Source organism: Natator depressus, chromosome 2 (assembly GCF_965152275.1).
Source record: "Natator depressus isolate rNatDep1 chromosome 2, rNatDep2.hap1, whole genome shotgun sequence".
Classification (NCBI taxonomy): domain Eukaryota; kingdom Metazoa; phylum Chordata; order Testudines; family Cheloniidae; genus Natator; species Natator depressus.
In genome coordinates, this window is record NC_134235.1 from 120,604,838 (window position 1) to 120,627,599 (window position 22,762).

The following is a 22,762-nucleotide window of genomic DNA, read 5'->3' on the forward strand; positions in this document are numbered from 1 at the left end:
ACCAGAGAGTAATGCCCTTCATGTTCTTTTACTCCACTGCATGGACACATAGGATGAATTACACTATTACTCTAAACTCGAGATGTCAAATGCAATGTAAAAAGGGGAGAGTGAAGGGAAGCTGCACAGACGTGTTTACTAAACCAAAGCGAAGCGAGTGATAGAAACCAATAAAAGGTGCAAGCATCCAAACAACACTTCCTACTAAGTACTAATGTGGCTTGACAGAAAACAAAAAAAAGCTGTATTTTTGACTGCCACGAGTAGCTACGAAGTTTCACACACACTGTGATGAAGAAAGCTTTGAGCCAAAGGCTCTTCTGGAGCTCCTGCCTCTGTATTCTGCTCTCTTTAACTAATGACAAAAGAGTGTTATATTTATAGGGCTTAAGACCCATCAAAGGAGCCTATGAAAGCAAAGGTAAACCTTAATCTTAGTCCACTCTGCTGCAGCCCAGAAGGCATATGAAGCCCCAATACCGCTCTGCTAGAAAACAAACCGGGGGGGGGGGAGGAGGAGGAGGAAAAAGATACAGTTAAGAAGGTGACTCTCAAGCCCTGTGAAACGATGAGATCTCTTGTCTAAAGGGAGTTCCATTAAAAAAAAGGTTGAGCTTTCATTACTCTAGGTACCTCCAGTAACTGCAGTATCTTCCTATCCTTAGGACAGGAGGTGCCATAATACATTAAACTAACATGGAGTAGCAAATGTAACATTTTTTAATGGTGCCCACTATGGCAGCACAAAATTGATCCCATTTCAAAGTGCAGCATCAGTTATCACAAGTCCTTGCCAAGCCTTTCAATTTCTTCAAGGAGGAAGTCAACGTCTGATTTCCTAGTAGCTGGGTTAGAAAAGACCATTCTGAAAAAATTCACTTTGTCCCCATGCGGCTGGTAGCTAACCATTGTCATTCCTTCTTCTATCATCCGTGCTTTTATTTTTGGAGCAACCTGTATACAAAAAGTCAGCCATCACAATTATTTTCCTTTTACATTTGGAAACTTTACACCCCTCTCATTACAGCCAGTCTTTGCAAGTCACAGAATAACAAAAAAGCTAGCATGATTAAAACTTCATAAGACTGTTGTCATTGACATCAGTGAGAGTTCTGCTTGAATAAGACAGAATTTCAGGATTTGTCCTTTTGTTTTTAATTTTAACATAAGATACAATGTTAACATTACATACAGTAGGACAAATCCTGAAGTCCTTACTCAGCTTTTACTCACTCCCTACACAGGAAAAACTCTCATTGATTTCAGTGACAACATCCTTATAAAATTGCAATCCTGCTCGTTCATTTGTTATCCCTAATTTTGTGCACTTAAAATTTTAGGTGCTTCTATTCTGGGGCTTGTAGATTTTGGTTGGTAATATGTCCGAGATAATGGCTGAACAAACATTTTGATTTGCACGCAAACATGTAGCACACTGTTGACTTGTTACTTGCTTGATTTGTGGATGTTATCAGAGATTCTCAGCACCCAAATGGTGGGAACCCAAAATCAGAGGTTAGATTACTTTGAAAATCAGGCCCATTCAGCAAAGTTTCAATTTGCAATAAATAGTGAGTTTTGCACGTGAGCTCTTCTACATCACTTTTTATACCTTAAGTGGAGTTTACTAAAGTTGCCTCCTACTCCTTTTTTCCTTATCAACTTTCATCACTTTTTAAATATGTTGCGATGAGAAAATCAAGGTGGGTTTTTTTTCTGCATCTTCATTATAGTTGGCTGTCTGATTTATGAGTTCCAACTTTCTTCTATTTGCCATCATTGCAGGACTCCTACCATAATACTGGGAAGGCAAAACAACTTTTCAAGGCCACTATCAGTGGCACTTCCTGGAAATCCTGATCATCTAGGAAAGATGAGCCCTGCACACTAACTCTGGATGCTAACATGCCCCCTCCTTATTATAATACATGTGATCTCTGGAGTGGGAATTCTGACTCCAAATCACGTTTTGCATGGCACCCTGCTGCTGCCACAGGGCCAGGCGTTATTTTAGCTGTGTGTAATATACATGTATATGCTACATTGTGCATTTTTATTAAGAGGTTTTCTGTTGGTAGATTGTACATTTACAGAATTGAAAGCAAACATACAGAATCCTCCCATTGGGATTAAAAATGCTTGTTACCTGGACAACATTTCTGAACAGCCCTGCAGCCCAGATGAATGAGATTTGAAAACTGGAATTTGGTAGGAAAATAATCCTTACTGAGGAAGAGTGCAGAACCTTGTTTTGGATGACTGTTTGTTTGATTTGACCAAGATATGAGCATTTTAAAAGCACGTAATGATTGTGCACAGTAGATATTTTTCCCTGTTAAATGTTCACCTAGGGCAAGTTGTCCTGTGTATCTAGGTGCAATAAAGTTAGCTTTGCTGTCATTAAACACCATAAAATAGGTCAATCGCTCCCTATACTAGTGCCTCAGCTCCCAGGAATTCTGTAAGCTAAGAAAAGTCAGAGGAGGGCTGACTGACTAGACCTAGGTAAACTATATAAAGTGAACACTTCTTCATGCATCTGAAGAAGTGGTTTTTTACCCTCGAAAGCTTATGCCCAGATAAATCTGTTAGTCTTTAAGGGGCCACCGGACTCCTCGTTGTTTTTGTGGATACAGACTAACACGGCTACCCCTCTGATAAAGTGAACAAGTTATTCAATTAATGTAGCCCTTTTCTCTGCTTACACAGGGACTTGAGCCAAGATTCTGAAGAGTGATAAGTCACTTCGGTGCTTTAGAACCCACCCTCTGAAAAGTTAGGCCCTTTACATTGTCTCAAGTTGGGCACCAAAATATTTAGGTCCACTAGATTATTAGTCATTTTAAAAAAATCTCAGCCTTCTATTTTTGCATATTTGAAATGATCTGATGAATGGTTTATGCAGACATGTCTCGGACTGGGGATTCTTTGAAAACTATTCACTACGACTATTGATTTAGGTTCCATAATTTAATATTAGTGCTCTATGACTGGTCACTTAAGTCTCATGTCATTGTTTCTGTTTCCTGATTGCGTGATTTCCAAGCCCAAAGAGAACATTTAAGGGGGCTGCAGATACACTTGGAATAATGGTCTGTAGTCATTCTTGTGAGTGGTGAGTCACTCCTACAAATGGTCAGAGAAAACTTTTCTCAAACACATTCAAAGGACTCTTTTTATTTGAATGAATGTTCATAATTTTTAAGAGCTTGCTGTACTCTAATTCTGACACTAAGGAGATGTCCATGACATTAAGTTTTTTCTTGTTTGGATGGAACACAAACTGTAGTATTTGAGTCCTGATTAAACAACAAGGTTGTATGAAAATATGGAATACATGAAGGCTGAGAACTATCAGAGACCTTATTAGTCACAACACCCTCTGAATGTCAATACTAGAAATCTTACCTGATGAAGTAATTTCTCTCGTTCTGGCCCATTTGGTATTCTTCTAAGATTTGGTGGAATGTACCAGAAACACACATTGGTGAGTTCAGGCTTTAAAACAAAGATATTTATTTCTCAGTAAACGATAATCATGATTCTGCTATTGGGTCTGAGGTCAACGAGTTTAATACCAATAGTATCTAAATGACCTAGGCATAAGCCCATTGAACATCAGTCCAATGCTTCTAAGTCACTTTTGAAAATCCTACCTTTTACTTTTAGGTCACTTATTCAAAACTGGCCCAGGTTGATAATTATCACAAAAGGTGTTACTCTGTGATGATTGTCCAGCAGTCAATGCAATATAATTTAGGGCTCACTCCTGCAAGGTGCTGAGCACCCTGGCCTTGATCTAGCAGAGCACTTATTCATGCGCTTAACAGTAAGTACATGAATAGTTCCATGATTAAGTGTAGTATTGCCACTCCCACAATTTTTGGTGAGTGCCAGGATTTCAGGGGGCCTGGAGCTCATATCGCGATGACATGAGAAGTCCAGATCCCTCATGAAATTAAGCCAGCAGAGTTTCCCCCTCTGATCGCTTTTCCTCACAGGACGGGAGAGGACAGAGCAAAAAGCTCAGCAGATCACTGTAGCTCCACTTCTTCCTCTCCACTTTCCTCCTGTGCACAACAGAGCAGGATGGGACTTCTGCTCCTTCCCCTTTCCCCTGCATTAGATGGCCTGGGAAAGGAGGGTGAGGGGTGAAGAGCTCCTGGAACTGCATCTCCCACCCCAATCCTGGAAAGGGGGAGAGCCCTGCTGCAGCCCTCTGAGGCTTGGGAGAGAGGGACAGATGTGAGGCTGGGGGGAGGGGAGTGGAACTGATGGGACCTATCGGGGACAAGATCAATTGCTGGGCAGGCAATAGGCAGATGTAGGGGTGAGAACTCTTGGAGCCAATACATTTTGGAAAGTAGGCAACACTAATTGGTCACAGACACTGTGGGTGGGCAGAGGGAGGGCAACACTCAAGAGAGAGACCAAAAAAAACCTCCAGTAGAAAAAAAATGTTTAGTCAATTGAGTCACAAATTTTACACCCAGCTCTACTCTGCATCTTGCAGAATCAAGTCCCTAATTGCCCAGTTCATTGCTTACAACCATCCATGCTGTCGCAAAACAAAACCATCACCTAAATTTGGTTTGCCACCTTTGTCTGTTATCCCAGAGGCTGGATGAACACCACAGAGGATTTAAAAATACTCTGTTCATTCAGGAAATGGCTACCATGGCTAGACTCATTTCTACTGTACAATATGAATATACCTGATCTGTGAAGTGCCCATTTCAATTCGACAGGGAAAGTGACAACAGGAAAATATGTTAGCTTTTTATATGGAACATCAAATTAAATATAAAGTAGAAGGGAATACATACTGAGGAAGAGAACAGAGGGATATTTTTATACTTACTTCGGCATCAAATACAAGCTCAAAGTTCTCTCTTGAATTCAGTTCCTTGTAAAGATACTCTGCAAGTTCAAGGAATTTGTTGATAAGAATCTCAAAGCCTCGAGTGCCCTGTGGAATATCAATGCAAAACATACAGAAAGTGAGCTACAAGAGTGCTTGAGCTGCTTTAGAAAAAGCAAACAACAACTTCATTGTACAGGAATGAGCTTGAAGGGGAGAATCTAGGGTACTGTCCTGAGGAACGGTATTTTATTGTTTTGGGGCACAGAACTTATCGATGCTCATTCTATATAACATACAGAACCTCATTCTAAAAAAGGTACGCTTTTAGAAGTATGAGTCTACATAACTATTGAGCTTAAACCAACACCACATCAAATGAAGTCTCATTTGTCTGAGTTGTTGCATGCATGGTAGGGACTGCATTTTGACAGATCTCTAAGACCAGTTTAGTTGATAAATTATGCTCCCCCCGCCCTTTTTCCCCTTTACCTTGCCATTGGTAACGTATTTCCTATTTAGGCAATAATGGGGTTTACTCCAGTAGCTAATATAGCACCGTTTCAAACGTTTCAGAATTTGGCTATATTTCTTGTCCTGATCTTTGTTCCATTATTGTTGCAATTCTAACTTGTTTTTGTAAATTATAAATCATAAAATCAGAATTGTATATCACATCACACTATGGTTTCATGTCTCTTCTACACAAAAAAGACTGAGCATTAGGCACTAATGCTCCTATTTATCATTTAATATTTACTTTGCTTGCAAGAACAGCTATTATTTATGTGCTTTGTTGTTGATGTTGCAAAACATTTTTATTTTTCTGGTTAAAGCTTTATTTCTGTAGACCTTTCCTACCTTAGCTTTCCACATTAGCCAAAGTTTGAAGACATCAACATGCCGGCCACACTGAATGGTCTTGTCTCCTGTGTCATAAGTTGTATCATACTGTTTGTCTGGTTGGAACAGATACCCAGCACACATCTGATTACAGGCTTGCAGAAGATCCTAGAGCAGGAATACAACCATCAATATGCATGCTATATTTATGAACAAGATTCATTTTGGAATGTCCACTTCAACTACTGAACTTGGGCTAGAAATGAGCAAATACTAGGATAATTACACTGAAATACAAACACAGTCCCATTGAGAATAATGCTACATTTAGGGCTTGTCTATATGAACAAGCACATAGTGAGCAATCGGGAGTGTAAATCTCTCTCTCTCTAGTCTGCCATGCACTAATCATCCATGTGGATCCTGCTGCTGAGCACTAAAAGTTCATAATCACTTTGATCCACTCTTGTGTCAAAGTGGGGTAGATCAAAGTGCCCCAGGGAACTTTTAGTGTAATGTGGCAAGATCCACACAGACAGCTAGTGTATAGCAGGATAGTGCAAGGTAGATTGACACCCCGGCTTGCCGTGCACTGTGTGTACAGACAAATTCTTAGTCTTGATCTATACAATTTATTAAATAGGTCCTTTATCAGGCATATGATACTGAGCCCCATATCCTGCACATATGCAAAAAAATGCAGAATGAAAAATTGAGTATGTAAAATTTCATCTAATTGCCTCCTTTATTATGCAAGAGTCATAATATTTGTGTGTTTTATGGATACTGTGTGAGCTACCAATGGTTACAACCATTGTTCATAGATTATGGAGTGAGCAAGAATATTGAGAGTACTACGTTCATCTGAAGGGGAGAGGTCGTTTACATCTTGGAAATAGACACCCATATAATAATGATTTCTCCATAAGACATCAAGCCCATTTTCCACCTCTTTTTCTTCAAAAAATGCCTTTTCCATTTTTTTTAAAGCACTTTACAGTTTCTTCAGACTTTGTGGTAAAGATCTCTGCACAAAGCACGGCAGAATTTGATTTGTGTGTGTCTGACGAAGCAATACACTTTTTGTTCTCAACCTGAATTTGCAGGCAGACAACTCATGGTGCTGCTGAAAGCTATTTCTGCTATGAAAAGAGAATCTACTACAGAGTGAGGAGATAAAAGAAACAACATAATGAAGAAAAATAGAATAAGGGCCTTTAGGTCTTAGAATGAAGGTATCCTACCAAATACCAACCAAATAAATGCTTAGAAAACTGTGTGTAAATTATACAGTGGTCTATGTTAAACATTTACTTTTTCAATGTATTTGATTTTACTGATGAAATCGTGGGGTTTCCTAAGTTGCCACAGAATGGGAAATAAGGCAAATGCGAAATTTAACTGCCAGTTGGTAAATGCTGACTTTTTTGTAAAGCTTCCAATGTGTGTCTGTGAATATACATACCACGGAAAAACCTTAACAACACAATGTTAAGATTACAAAAAGGTAAAACTCGAGACCAAGAAAACTCAATGGTTAAGGTTCCCACAATAACATCAACTCAGACACATCACATAGTATTGTATGCTGAATTAGGGTATACATTTAACACAAACGGTAGTTAATATTCTATTTATTTGCAAAAATAAATTCCACTTGTCAGTCATTAGTGTGACAGATAACCTTTGATATCAAAAGATGGGTTGCCTCCAGAGAAGATATTTTTTATGGGAAACAGGAATGAGTGAATTATCTGCTATTCTGATTCAAATATCCGGATAGAGGATGTTCAGAGGAACAGCTCACCAAGGGATGTGATATGATAGGTTCTCCATTGCTTGAAGTCTTTAAATTCAATACTTTTTTTCTAAAAAGCTATGCTCTAGCTCAACAAGAAGTTTGGGGCTTACCAAAGAAACGACTGAGTGAAATGCTATGACCTATGTTATGCAGGAGTACCAATGAGATGGTAAGAATGTCCCCTTCTGCCTCCAAAATCTATGTCAATGTATTTATAAATCCAGATCTGGATATCAGCCAGAGTTACCCCTCCCAAAGGGCTATATACTCTTTTCTGGACCCCAGAAAATCCTTCTCCAAAGCTGGCCCAGACACCTCTCTTACTTGTGAAGGCACCTACATGACTATCAGCCAAATAAATACTTAAGATAATGGGCATCATTAAAAAAAAAAAAGTCCTTGCTATCGCCTGCTGTCTTTGGGCCCGGATGACCATTAGCCATCTCCTGACACCTTTAGGTGTGGTGGCGTGGCCACTTTCTTCCCATATCTTGCCTCTTTAGAGTGTATATGCCTGGAAGTCATATTGCCACATGATCTTGAAGAGGTTTTATGGGAGTCTGTTTCCTTACTAAGCACCAACAGGATAGGAAAGCTCTTCTTCTGGTGGTTCCATGGTTCTGCGGTCTTAGGATGTGACCTAGAACTACCTGACTGGTAGCTGGGAAACACAGACCCTACAATACAGGGCAAGTCAGGATTTTCAGATCATCAGAAAATTCAAAGGTAAGAGGGGTACAGCAACTGTTGAGGATTGCTGTGCTCTGAGGTTTCTGCTCTTTGCCTTTGTCAACTTTTACAATCACATCAGTTGGCCTTCATGCTAGCACTTTAAGTCATTACCTAAAGCCTGTTTTGACATATGAAAGACATCATTTACGGTACCTTTTCACAGACCAGGAAGGCAGAACACTGAAGTGGAACGCCCATCAATTTGTGTGGATTCCAGGTGACAGAATTGGCCCTAGGTGATAAACCAAACTATAAGGTAAGGAACATGGCAGGTGTTAAATGTAATAGGTATAAGTCTCCCCAAAGGCCCCTGCACACCCATACATATCACTTTCCAGACATAATATGTGCGTCTACCTCTGCTGCTCAAAAGAACTTACATTCTTACAGAACAATTGCTTAAGATAATAGTTCAGGGTAGGGAAAGTGAAGGAATTATTAATAAAAAGGAGAGGAGAGCTTTTAAGGAAAGATTTAGAGGAAGAAAGAGAAGGTAGATTGTGGGGGGGAGGAAAGAAAGGCTGTTCCTTGTGAAGGGAGCCATGTGATAAAGGAATGAAGCTCAGAGTGAGAAAAGGAGATTCAGGAAGAGGAAGACAAAAAAGAAATGGGGGAGTATAAAGTAAAGGAGGAGAGGAGATCAGAAATGGAGGTGGTGGGGCAAGATTATTTAGGGATTTGTAGATGGGGCTGTGTGTTGTGTGGTAATGGAGGGATTCAAGGTGTGTAAGGGGTAACATGGCAAGAACAACAGAGAGGGGAGGATGATGACTTACTCTGAATAAAAACACAGAATGCATTATGCTCACCTTTCAATGCCATTAAGTTTAAAGGAATGTTTCCTAGACATCAGCAGCCCACCTCCCCATGCTGCCTGTAAGAAATGAGACAATGACATTATAAAATAAAAACAAGAGAAGAAAAGTTCAATCCTGCATAAGAGAGTTACTAAAATATTTTTCTTCTAAAAGATACAAGCTGTAAAATGAACTCAGGCATTAAATGTTACAAGAAATCTAATCTATAAAGGGAAAAACAGAGCAACACCCAGCCACACCACACAGACAATGGAGGAACAAAGTGCATATATTCAAGAAGGTTTTCTGCTCATTGGTTGGCGTATAATAGAGTATTGTAAAGTGCTGTGCCGCAGCTGTAGTTTTCTATAGCATTCTGCAAATAAGAAGTATCGATAAAAATAAGCCATATTCACTGTGCCTTATTAAACAAATAGTCCGTTGGCTTTAATGTGATTTCATGCATGAATAAGAGAATAATCACAGCATTTAATAAGGGCAAAGGGTAAATTTCTGTCATGCTGAAGTCCATTCGAACTGCTGTGTGGCAGTCAGGACCTGAGCACTACCTGTGGGCTCAGGTTCAAGGTCTGTGATCCATCACATTTAATTCATTGCATGCTCTTTTAAATGCCTGGACCATCTTCTTTCTTTAGAGTAGCAAACTGAAGCCAGCAACTAGCTTGATCCACAGTGCATACTAACTGCAGGAAGAATTTCTATGAAAATCCTCTTTATGTTCACTAGAGATTAGACTGCATGGGTAAGGTTCAATATACTGAAACAAGTGCATTTATATTTAACCTGGTTATAGTGGCACAGCATTGTACCTACTGAAAAAGCAAACACTTCAAAATTCAACTTATGTTTAACCAAAAATTTCCAACAAAGGTTGCCTAAAGTCAGGCCTAAATTAATATTTAGGCATCTAGGTAGAACTGGTTTGATTTTAGGAAGTGCTAAGAAATCACAGCTCTGATCAATTTAAAAATCAGAAAATCAGGCCACCAATTTAGGGATCTAAAGTTAGGCAACCGCTACTGAGAATTTGGGCTAAAATTCACACATTTTACTTCAGAGTAAAAAAAATAATATGACAAGCTACTTATTCATTCAACTATATCAGAGAGAAGAATTTGGCCTAGTGATTTACATTCGGCTTATCTTGCCAGGAGCTGTACTTACCCAGTGACTCTGTACTACTAAGGTGGTATTATATGCAAAAGAAATGATTAGTCATAAAAAGAAAAATATTCTTCAAAACAATCATTCATTGAATGCCAGAGAGGTGTATTATGGTATTTTGAGTTGCTCTGGTCTGACATAAAGCGAATGAATTTTGAAGCAGTATTTGTTGTATTATTCCAAGACTTGAATGAACACTAACAAATGCCATTTACTTAGTTTCCTTTCTAAACAGGCACACCCTTCACTGCAAGATTGTATCTTGTTCGAGTATGTCTATTCATCACAATCCATTCATACACATTAGTTGTACTGGAACCCTTCAAAACAGGTGCTCTTTTCTGTGGTAAAGAAACACGTTCCAGACTTTAATCCCATAAAAAAATAATTGTGAGCAATATTTCTGAAAAGCATTACATCCACATGCATCCAGAGTCCATACTTCTCGCAGATGTCAGCAATGTTGTCAAGAGGATCAAAGGCTCCATACACTGTTGTACCAGCTGTGGCACTGACATAGAGTGGGATATGATCCTGAAAATAATACAAGATAATTCAGGCCATATGAGCTGAAGGGATAACTCAGAGAACGTGTTCTTCTTTCATCTCATATCAGTCACCATTTCTACAATTAATGTTGCAATACATTTCCATCATCACCCCTTTTCTTCCCATTAACAACTTTCCCCAAATCCCTATTTGAGACTGAAATTTTTCATGTTTAGTTTTTGCCTGAAGGTGGTGAATGTTATGGAAAGTTTGGTCAGTATCATCATATGAACCCGGAAAAGATGTACCTTTAGGAAGAGATGTTTGTTCACTGACTCATCAAATTAGTGAAAAGTGATTTGAACGAGGTTCAAAAGGAGCAGATGACATAAGTCCACAGGTAAGTATCAAAAAAGTGATCTTAACAGAAGGCTGAATGTTGGAGGGGGGAGGAGCACAGCATGGAAAATTATAATAGATTCATAGGAACAATAAGAGGAAAATCAGTGGGGGAATTCCTCAACATGTCTATACTCAGATGCAAGGAGTATGGGGAATAAACAGGAAGAACTGAAAGTATTAGTACATAAGATAAATTATGACTTAATTGGCGTCACAGAGGCTTGATGGAATAAATCTTATCACTGGAATATTGATATAGAGAGGTACAGCTTGTTCGGGAAGAACAGGCAGGGCAGAAAGAGAGGAGGTGTTGCATTCTACATCAATATTATATATACTTGTTTTGAGGTCCCGAAGGAGGTGAAAAGCAGACCAGTTGAAAGCCTCCGGATAAAATAGAAGGGGTAATGTCAATGTAAGGATCTAGTATAGGCCACCAAATCAGTAAGAGGAGGTGGAGGATGCATTTCTAGAACATATAAGAGAAATATCCAAAACACAAGAGCTGATAGTAATGGGGGACTTTAGCTACACAGACATCTGTTGGAAAAGTAATGCAGCAAAACACAAAATTTCCAATAAGCTCTTGGAATGTAATGGGAACAACTTCTTGTTTCAGAAAGTAGAGGACATAGCCAGGGGGACATCCATTTTAAACCTGATTCTGACTAATAGGGAGGAATTGATAGCAAATCTGAAAGTGGAAGGCAATTTGAGTGAAAGTGACCAAGAAATGATAGATTTCATGAGTCTAAGAAAAGGAAAGAGTGGGAATAGAAGAATAAGGACAATGGACTTCAAGAAATGCAGACTTCAACAGTCTCAGAGAACTGATAGATAAGGTCCATGGGAAGAAAATCAAAGGGAAAAAGGAGTTCAGAGGAGCTTGAAGTTTCTCAAGGAGGCAATATCAAAGGCACAACTGCAAGCTATCCTGATGCAAAGGAAAGATAGGAAAAATAGGAAGAGGTCAATACGGCTCCGTCAAGAGTTCTATGATGACCTGAGAGTCAAAAAGGAATCCTACAAAAAGTGGAAACAAGTTGCTAAGGACAAGTGTAACACCAACAGACCCCGGTCATCAGTGGGTGGGATTGAATCTGAGACCTCTGGAGCTTAGTGCATGAGCCTCTACCGCATTAGCTAAAAGCTAACTGGCTGTTAGCTAAGGCTATAGAGCAGACTCATTTTATCTCTCTCTCTCAGTGGTCTCAGTGCCACTAGATGAGACACAACACCACACCCCAAAGGTGTGTGGGTTACACAAGCACAAAGGACTAGCCTAAGCATGTAGGGACAAAATCAGAAAGGCTAAGACACAAAATCAGTTACACTTCACAAGGGACATAAAAGGTAATAAGATGAGGTTCTCTAAATATATTAGGAGCAAGAGAAACACAAAGGAAAGTATAGGTCCTCTACATAGAAGGGAAGGAGAGCTAATAACTGATGACATCTAGAAGGCTGAAGTGTTTAATGCCTATTTTGCTTCAGTTAATAGTGACCAGATATTCAATACAATTAATATTAACAATAAGGGGGAAGGAAGCCAAGCCAAAACAGGGAAAGAACAGGTTCAAGAGTATTTAAATAACTTAGATGTATTCAAGTTGGCAGGGCATGATGCAATTCATCCTACGGTACTCAGAAAACTAGCTGGATCTCGGAGAACTCATGGAGGACAGGTGAGGTCCCAGAGGACTGGAAAAGGGCAAACACAGTACCTATTTTTAACCAGGGGAACAAAGATGTCACAGGGAATTATAAACCAGTCAGCCTAACTTTGATATCTGGAAAGATACTGGAACAAATTATTAAACAATCAGTTTGTAAGCACCTAGAGGATACTAGGGTTGTAAGGAATAGCCAGCGTGTATTTGTCAAAAAAAAAAGAAAATCGACATGTGAAACCAACCTAATTTCTTTCTTTGACAGGATTACTGGCCTAATGGATGGTGGGGAAGCAGTAGATGTGCTATGTCATGATTTTAGTAAGTCTTTTGATACATTCTCACATGACAGTCTCATAAACAAACTAGGAAAACATGGTCTAGAGGAAATTGCTCTAATGCAGGTGCACAACTGATTGAAAGACCACACTCAAAGTAATTATCAATGATTCACTGTCAAACTGGGAGAGTGTATTTGTGGGGTCCCACAGAGGCTAGTCCTGGGTCAGATACTATTCAATATTTTCATTAATGGCTTGGATAATGGAGTGGAGAGCATCCTTATAAAATTTGTAGATGACACCAAGTTGGGAAGGGTTGCAATCATTTTGGAGGGCAGGATTAGAATTCATAACAATCTCGACAAATCAGAGAATTGGTCTGAAATCAACAAAATGAAATTCAATAAAGACAAGTGCAAAATACTACACTTGGGGAAAAAATCAAATGCACAACTACAAAAGGGGTAATAATTGGCTCGGTGGAAGTACTGTTGGAAAGGATCTGTGGGTTATAGTGGATCACAAATTGCTTATGAATGAATGTGATGCAGTCATTCTGGGGTTTCTTAATGGGAATGTTGTATGTAAGACATGGGAAGTAATTGTCCAGTTCTATTTGGTACTGATGAGGCCTCAGCTGGAGTATCATGTCCAACTGTGAGCACTGTACTTTAGGAAAGAGGTGGATAAATTAGAGAGAGTCCAGAGGAGAGTAACAAAACCTGACCTGTGAGCAAAGGTTAAAAGAACTGGGCACGTTCAGGCTTAAGAAAAGAAGACCGATAGCCATCTTCAGACACGTGAAAGGCTGTTATAAAGAAGACAGGGATCCATTGTTCTCCGTGTCCACAGAAGGTAGGACAAGAAGTAATGGGCTTAATCTGAAGCAAGGAAGATTTAGCTTAGATAGTAGGAAATGCTTTCTAACTCTAAGGTTGGTTAAACTCTGGAATAGGCTTCCAAGGGAGGTTGAGGCATTTCCATCACTGGAGGTCTCTAAGAACAGGTTGGACAAACACCTGTCAGGGATAGTTTAGGTTTACTTGGTTCCACCTCAGTGCAGGGGGCTGGATTTAATGACCATTCAAGGTTCCTTCCAGCCCTACATGTCCATGATACTATGACTCTCTACTTTTAATTGTAAGACAATTTTGTAATTTAAAAGATGTCTTCTCTATAATCCAGGCAAATACTGCAGTCCTCACTCTGCCAAAACTCCCATTAATTTAAATGAGATTGCATTTGGAGCTCTGGGTGCTAAATACTTTTGAAAACGTGGTTCCTACTATTAACTTCCTTGGGAATTTCCCATGAGTGAGGACTGCCAGACTTAGCTCAATATTAATATCACAAGGCTAACAAACAAACAAACAAACAAACCAACCAACCTGTCTCTTGACTTTGAGTATTTTTGCCTCCAAATCTGATGGAATCATCTTCCCCCTAGATGATTGTAGAATGTTGGGAGGGAAAAAAAAGGGGAAAATTTAAGATATTTGTCCTGCTACTCTTGAGAATATGCAGTAGATCAAAGCCCAGTTGGGGGGAGGGATCTTTCCTTGACATTTACCATACTGTTCAGTTGACTCTCTCCAGTGAGGTTTACTTATATTTTGCTGCAAAATATTTTCAGCCTATATAAAACAGTGGCCAAAAGACAAGGAGCCTTATTTCCCACTACCCTGAATCTTTGCAAGGTCTGTGTAAAGTGGTGTAAAGCCTTGGCAAATGAGAATGGTAGCATTTTAGACCTACTTTGCACAAAGTAAATGGCAGCATGAGGTGCAGGGCAGTTGTGGATCACTCCCAATGCTCTAACTGATGCATTTGTGGCCCTTATAACATCCAAATAAAGCTATAATTAATGTAAACAAACTCATTGAAGATTAATGTTATGTTATGATATGGGGCCATGAGTAAGAAAACTGACAATAGCAGTTTCTACCCACTTCTCACCATGTGTATGATGGCAGGATTTGGCCCATTACATTTTGAAAAATTTGGTAATACACATATTGTATGTGAGCATAATACATGCCAATTTTAATCTGTTAATAGTTTTCCCCCCTCACATACTCGCCATATTTCTATTGTGCTGCTAATGTGTTATCCTCTTTTGTATCCATCTTATTGCACTGCATACTAATATACTGAAATGCTGGCTTTTTCTACCTGAATTGTTGCAATCTTTTCTCTTCCTGTACTGCAAAGTATTTCCTTTTACTCTTGCAGATTTTGCATTTCAAGTCTACAGAAATGAAGGAAGTCTTTGTAACACTGTACTCCATGAAAGAATTAGGACCAATTTTCAAACTTGGGTGCCCACTGTTAGGCTCTTAAATGCATACTTATGTTCCTAAAGAAAAGTGGCCTAATATGCAGAGGTATTGAGTAGATCAGGTCACGAAATGGGGATTTTTCCCTTACAAAATTGTGACCCAACTGGCAAGGGAGTTACAAGAATAATCTTACCCTGGTATGTACATTCTGGTCCACCAAAGACTGTCACGTGAGGTTTTACGTAAGAGCTAGGGTCACAACATTAATACTATTGATTGCGTAAAGAGCTATCTGAAGTCTGTATCAAGGCAGACTTGGCAAACAGGTTTTTTGTCAGACGAATGATGTTTATTCACCTGTATCTCTGCCAGCATATAATTAAACATTGTAAGCCAACACAATGGAAGCCTCATTTTCATACATAGTTAACAGGGTGGGAAATGTGAAGTCATCAAACCACAAGAGAACGAACTATAGGGGCAGGGAGTGTTATCCTGACTCTGCGTACAAACAAAGTACTTGGGGATATTAAGGAGAAGGCAAGGAAGACACTCCTTTATCCTGCACCTAGGAATTGATTGGTCAGTGTGATTACATTCATGACAATGGATCACAACCTGCCCTGGTTGAAATGCTGCAAAGGACATTTGGGGTGAAATGATCCTCTTTAGACAGAAGGCTAGCCAGTTAAGTTATGTTTAATCTCTAGAAATCATGTTATGCTTTTATGTGTAATACTGTTGTTTCCATTATCCTCTCTCTTGAGGATATCCTAACCTCTTGAATCTTTGATAATAAAAAGGTTGTTTTCACTACAAATCTATCTAAGTGCCATGGTACTATACAAGGAGCTGACCCAGAGTTGAATCATTCAAGCAGAAGTAAAAGCGACAAAGAGTCCTGTGGCACCTTATAGACTAACAGATGTATTGGAGCACAAGCTTTTGTGGGTGAAAGCTTTCGTGGGTATAAGCATAAGCTTCCGTGGGTATTCGAGGGTGAATACCCACGTCTTCTGATGCATGACGACATGGTGCCACAGGACTCTTTGCCGCTTTTACAGATCCAGACTAACACGGCTACTCCTGATACTCAAGCAGAAGTGTACACTGTTCCCTGGAGAACAGAAGACCTGGTATTCCTGTGAGCGTTCAATGAAAAACTATAAAGGGGGATGCTTCAAAGTGGCTTTGAGCCTGGGGCTCACCTATTGTTAACCTGCAAGGCACAGTAAGGGCTGACATAGTGCAAAGAAGACCGTTTGGGTGGCTAACAGACTGGTGGTGTCAGGAAGCTGACAGGGAAAACAGGCAAGTCTCCCTCTCACTGGAGGGGTGTGGGAGTAGGGCTGGGGGAGGGGGGTTAACAAGGTGACTCACAGTCCTTGATACCCCGAGAAGCATACCAAAAAAATATTTAAAACAAAAAAAAAATCATTTTTGTCAAAAAATTTTCTTGTTTTTGCCAAAAATGAAAGGGAAAAAATGTTCTTGAAAAAGGACAGATCCCATGAAAATATCTTCAAAATGTTTATAAAAAAATGTCATTTGGTTCTAGTAGTGAGGACCTGTAGCTCCCAGTGATTTTAGCTGGAGTAGTTACAAACACTCAGTATCTCTGGAAATCAGCCCACTTTTACTTAGGCTTTTACATTTCTGTGTATACTCCTAACTTTAGGCAACCCGATTTGAGAATCTTGGCCTTTACATACTTTTTGTTCAGGGAAATAAAAACACTTTTCTGTTTTTTGAATCTGCCACAGTTGCTGAATTATGACTACATCTGTATTCAGATATACGTGTGCAAATCACACTGAACTCAGTGAGCTGTAGCTCACGAAAGCTTATGCTCAAATAAATTTGTTAGTCTCTAAGGTGCCACAAGTCCTCCTTTTCTTTTTTTAGTAGGAACTGTGGTTTTAGCTAAGGATCCATCTGGATTTATAGCATCATAGAAAGGAAGCTACAGAGATCTAAATGGGTCTTCTACAGATTTTCTGAACAGACAAACAATTTTCAGAGAAAGGCATCAAACCAATTTAGACAGTGATGTAATTTTTGTGGAGTTGTCATGGGTTACCTATTGCCTGTAACAACAACAACAAAAACAGGTGTGTTTTAAAGACTCATACGAACAACATATAGATTTCTGAAAATCAGGTACTTTCAGGGATATGCTATTATATAATCATGCACTTTTATGTGCCTTGACACATTTCCATTGAACTCACTTAACATCTCATTATCACATGTATATTGTTTACTGTTTGAAATTTCTCAATGTTTAAACTATGTAGAATAATCTTCAGCTGTTTAAAAAGAAAGATTACAGCTTGGGTGCCTGTAGCTTTTAGGAGACACTGCAATAACCAGTAAAAGAAACATGAAAACAACAACAACTCCCCCCCCCCCCCACAACATTGAAGCTTAAACTTAACTCTCCCTTTGCATCCATTATGTAACAGGTATCTTTTAAAAACTCCATTACCAATCTGATACTATAGTACATCAATTATTACACAGCATTATTACAGTAAAGATAATGGGTTTTCTCTTCCACATCACCATACTACAATGTTACAGTACTCCTAAGTAATAAAGAAATCAATTTCTCAACACCAATACCTGAGGCCCAGAGGCCTCTTAACAAGAATGTATCAGACACAGAATTACAGAAATGCCCTCATACATGCCTTCATTTAGTCCCAGAGCAAAATATGGAAAAGAAACATAATTACAAACTCCTACATAGTCCTCTTCCCAAACACTAGCAAAAAAAAAAAAAAAATTCAACAGCCTTGCTCCCCAAGTAAACAAATAAAATGAAAGCTATTCAGGTGAAGAGACGATGGCATTAGAAAGAATAAGTTTAAAGGTGGACCAAGTTGTGGTCTAGGCCAGGGCTTCTCAACCTTTTTCTCTCTGAGGCCCCCTCGACATACTATAAAAGCTCCAGAGCCCAGTGTGGGAAGAGGGGCCTTGGGGCAGGGGCCTTTGGCATAGGTGAAGTTTGACTTCTATTGCCCCCGGGGGGGGGAATAGGGGCCAGCGGGTCTTGAGCCACGTCCACATGGTGGGGTCCAGGGAGGGAGTGCCACCTCCATCCCAACTCACCTCAACAGGCCACCCAGACTGTCTGGGTTGGGGCGGGGGGGGAGGTTCAACCAAAAATAGTAACTCAAAGGTGAGGGGCTTAGCTCAGAAAGTTAAAAAACATGTCAGTGTGCAGGGAGGGGGATAGCTAGGGGCTGTGTTCAGACAGGAGGTAGCCCAATGTGCAGGGAGGGGGTAGCTGGGTGCAGGCAGTGTGGTAGCTCAGGGTGTAGGGAGCGAGGTGGCTAGGGGCTGTCTTCGGGCAGGGGGTAGCTCAGGGTGCATGGAGGGGGGTGGCTAGTGGCTGTGTGCAGGCAGGGGGCAGCTCAGGGTGCAGGGAGGGGGTATTGGGGCTGTGCGTAGGGAGGGAGGTAGTTCAGGGTGCAGGGAGAGGGCTACTATGAGCTGTGTGCAGGCAGGGGATAGCTAGGGGCTGTGTGCAGGCCGGGGGGTAGCTCAGGGTGCAAGGAGAGGGGGGTTCTTACCGGCTGCCTCTGCGGGAACAAATGGGGCTGGGAGCTGAGCAGCAGCTTCAATCTAGGGCACCAGCAGGAGAGGAGGGAACGCTGCTGCTGCTAACTGCTCCATGGCACCAGCCAGAGCAGCAGCTACCCCGCACTGCCCGGCTCCGGCTCCCGCCTCTGACCTGGCCAGGAGCTGGGGAGGGGAGATGGGGGCGGGGGGGGCTGCCATGATCTTGCGCTGCAATTTGGCCGGCGGGAGGGTGGGAGGCAATGCCCTCCATATCCCCAACTCTGCCCATGGGCTCAGGGCTTCTGCCCCACAGGGAGCATCAGGGCTCAGGGCTCCAGGATTCAGCGCTGTGGGGGGATGCCAGGTTTGGGGCTTCAGCCCCAGTGCGGGCCCCACGGCCACCTTGAAAGGGATCATGGACCCCTAGGGGGCAGGGAACCCCCAGTTGAGAACTGCTGGTCGCGGCAACACAGGTATGAAAGGGAGTCGGATCTATCTGCCACTATGTACAAGCCCTTGCACTTGGTACTAAGCATGCGGGGAAAGCCTGTTACCCCACTTCCCCCAAGCAGATAGGTGGGAAATGGGCAGAGAAGGCAGGAATGTGTGGACACTTGGCTCCACCCCACAGTACATTGGCCAGCATAGCTCAGCTGGCATTAATTTGTTACTGGCATGGGCCAGTAGCAAATTACTATACTTTTATGAAGTTAGGTACAATAAGGGAAGGAATTATGCCTCTCTGAGGTCCAATTTCCTTCCCTGCAAGGTGGTGGCTCAGCATGTCTTGCTCCTTAAACAGGGTTAGTAGTAAAACCTCAGTCTAACCTTACATCTGGGCCCCATCTTGAAATTTTTACTTAGAGACAGGTTCAGCCACCTTTACCCGTGTTAAATAGTATGTTACTTGGCAACTAGTCAAGTAGTATTACTATTGGAATGAAGTTTGTAGAACTGGCCCTTTAGTTTTACTCCATGGGTTACTCAGGCACAACTCCCACTGACATCAGTGAGAGTTTTGTCTAAATAGAGACCGAGTAAATACTGAATAAGGACCTACAAATTTGGCTCTGTATTCGTAAGTGACCCATAATTTTGCATCTAATCAATTCTACTTTAGCTGTAGATCAAGATCATTTTATAAAGTACAGTTCGCCTTAAGCAATAGACACAAGAGCAGTTGGCACAAGAGAAGGTTAAATTCAGAAAAAAACATTTACTGGAAGACATTAAGGGGCTTACCTTTCATCACACTTTACTGCAATTACATTATCTGTCCCAATTCCAAGGACTGCTGCAGCTTTCTTAACTGAATAATGGCTCTTAAAAAATAAAAAAGAAAAAGTTTATAAGGGAGTTTTGTTGGATACTGTGTACACAAAAAGAAAAGGAGGACTTGTGGCACCTTAGAGACTAACAAATATATTTGAGCATAAGCTTTTGTAAGCTACAGCTCACTTCATCGGATGCATTCAGTGGAAGATACAGTGGGGAGATTTATATACATAGAGAACATGAAACAATGGGTGTTACCATATACACTGTAACAAGAGTGATCACTTAAGGTGAGCTATTACCAGCAGGAGAGCGGGGAGGAAAAAAACCTTTTGGAGTGATAATCAAGGTGGGCCATTTCCAGCAGTTGACAAGAACGTCTGAGGTGAGCTATTACCAGCAGACCGTTATTCCTACCTACATGCCTCCAGCTTTCATCCAGACCACACCACACGATCCATTGTCTACAGCCAAGCTCTACGATACAACCGCATTTGCTCCAACCCCTCAGACAGAGACAAACACCTACAAGATCTCTATCAAGCATTCTTACAACTACAATACCCACCTGCGGAAGTGAAGAAACAGATTGACAGAGCCAGAAGAGTACCCAGAAGTCACCTACTACAGGACAGGCCCAACAAAGAAAATAACAGAACGCCACTAGCCGTCACCTTCAGCCCCCAACTAAAACCTCTGCAACGCATCATCAAGGATCTACAACCTATCCTGAAGGACGACCCATCACTCTGACAGATCTTGGGAGACAGGCCAGTCCTTGCTTACAGACAGCCCCCCAACCTGAAGCAAATACTCACCAGCAACCACACACCACACAACAGAACCACTAACCCAGGAACCTGTCCTTGCAACAAAGCCCGTTGCCAACTGTGTCCACATATCTATTCAGGGGACACCATCATAGGGCCTAATCACATCAGCCACACTATCAGAGGCTTGTTCACCTGCACATCCACCAATGTGATATATGCCATCATGTGCCAGCAATGCCCCTCTGCCATGTACATTGGTCAAACTGGACAGTCTCTACGTAAAAGAATAAATGGACACAAATCAGACGTCAAGAATTATAACATTCAAAATCCAGTTGGAGAACACTTCAATCTCTTTGGTCACTCGATTACAGACCTAAAAGTTGCAATTCTCCAACAAAAAAACTTCAAAAACAGACTCCAATGAGAGACTGCTGAATTGGAATTAATTTGCAAACTGGATACAATTAACTTAGGCTTGAATAGAGACTGGGAGTGGATGGGTCATTACACAAAGTAAAACTATTTCCCCATGTTTATTCCCCTCCCCCACCCTCCACTGTTCCTCAGACGTTCTTGTCAACTACTGGAAATGGCCCACCTTGATTATCACTACAAAAGGCCACCCCCCCCAGCTCTCCTGCTGGTAATAGCTCACCTTACCTGATCACTCTTGTTACAGTGTGTATGGTAACACCCATTGTTTCATGTTCTCTGTGTATATAAATCTCCCCACTGTATTTTCCACTGAATGCATCCGATGAAGTGAGCGGTAGCTCACGAAAGCTTATGCTCTAATAAATCTGTTAGTCTCTAAGGTGCCACAAGTACTCCTTTTCTTTTTGCGAATACAGACTAACACGGCTGCTACTCTGAAACCTGTGTATACAAAGTACATACAATTTATGGGTGGCACCATTATTTTTTCTGCCCTAGGGAAATATAAAGTATGTTTGGCTCAGGTGTTGTGATGACACTTAAGAGCATAAGAATGGGCATGCTGAAATTTACCAAGAGTCCATCAAATCCTGTCTAGTCCTCCCATCATGCTCCTAATTATGCTATGCTGTATAGGGAGTTTACTTCCTGATCCGAGTGGAGATAATTATTTGCCCTGACTGCTGATAGTCTGTACATTTTTTTAAATCCTAGCTAGTGTCGTTAGACATGATATTCAGTAATTTACTAAGCAACTATTCTCTGTTAGACATAAGAATGGCCCTACTAGGTCAGACCAAAGGTCCATCTAGCCCAGTATCCTGTCTTCTGACAGTGGCCAATGCCAGGTGCCCCAGAGGGAATGAACAGAACAGGTAATCATCAAGTGATCCATCCCCTGTTGCTCATTCCCAGCTTCTGGCAAACAAAGCTTTAGGAATGTGTACAATATGCTTGAGATTATTTATTATATTTATGGCAGTTATGTTAATCATTAGGAGAATCATGTGCTTATATGATCATTGATTATTTAAGTTATGGGCTGCATGGTAAATATATTTAATTACAGGGTAAATAGTGGGTTATTTTTGTACTATTTTGCTGCCTGACCTTAAGTTTACTATTAAATAGGAAACACAAATCTGAACCAACATACAGCTACAATGATAAACAGCATTTGGAATTTCACATGTCCCATTTTTTGCATAATATTTCTGCATTGTTAAATAAAGGTTTAAAAATAACCTAGACTGTCCTCTGTTAACATCCATGTAACAGATTATTTTTATGGGAAAAATGAATGAGATTTTAAAAAACACTGAAAGCTCTACTGATTTCACTCTGTACTGCCACAGTAGCAGAGTGAACA

The 22,762-nt window shown here is 40.7% G+C and overlaps 1 protein-coding gene across 1 annotated transcript in view; it reads right to left on the reverse strand.

Moving 5' to 3' along the window:
* Positions 1-583: 583 nt before the first annotated feature.
* Positions 584-22,762, reverse strand: part of LOC141981535 (glutamate decarboxylase 1-like) — a 69,686-nt gene continuing 47,507 nt past the window's right edge. The window contains 9 exon segments of the mRNA XM_074943187.1: positions 584-954; positions 3,409-3,498; positions 4,862-4,969; positions 5,723-5,872; positions 8,391-8,469; positions 9,047-9,111; positions 10,637-10,753; positions 14,450-14,504; positions 20,150-20,229. Coding sequence (XP_074799288.1) covers positions 781-954; positions 3,409-3,498; positions 4,862-4,969; positions 5,723-5,872; positions 8,391-8,469; positions 9,047-9,111; positions 10,637-10,753; positions 14,450-14,504; positions 20,150-20,229 — 918 coding nt within the window. The 3' untranslated portion in view covers positions 584-780.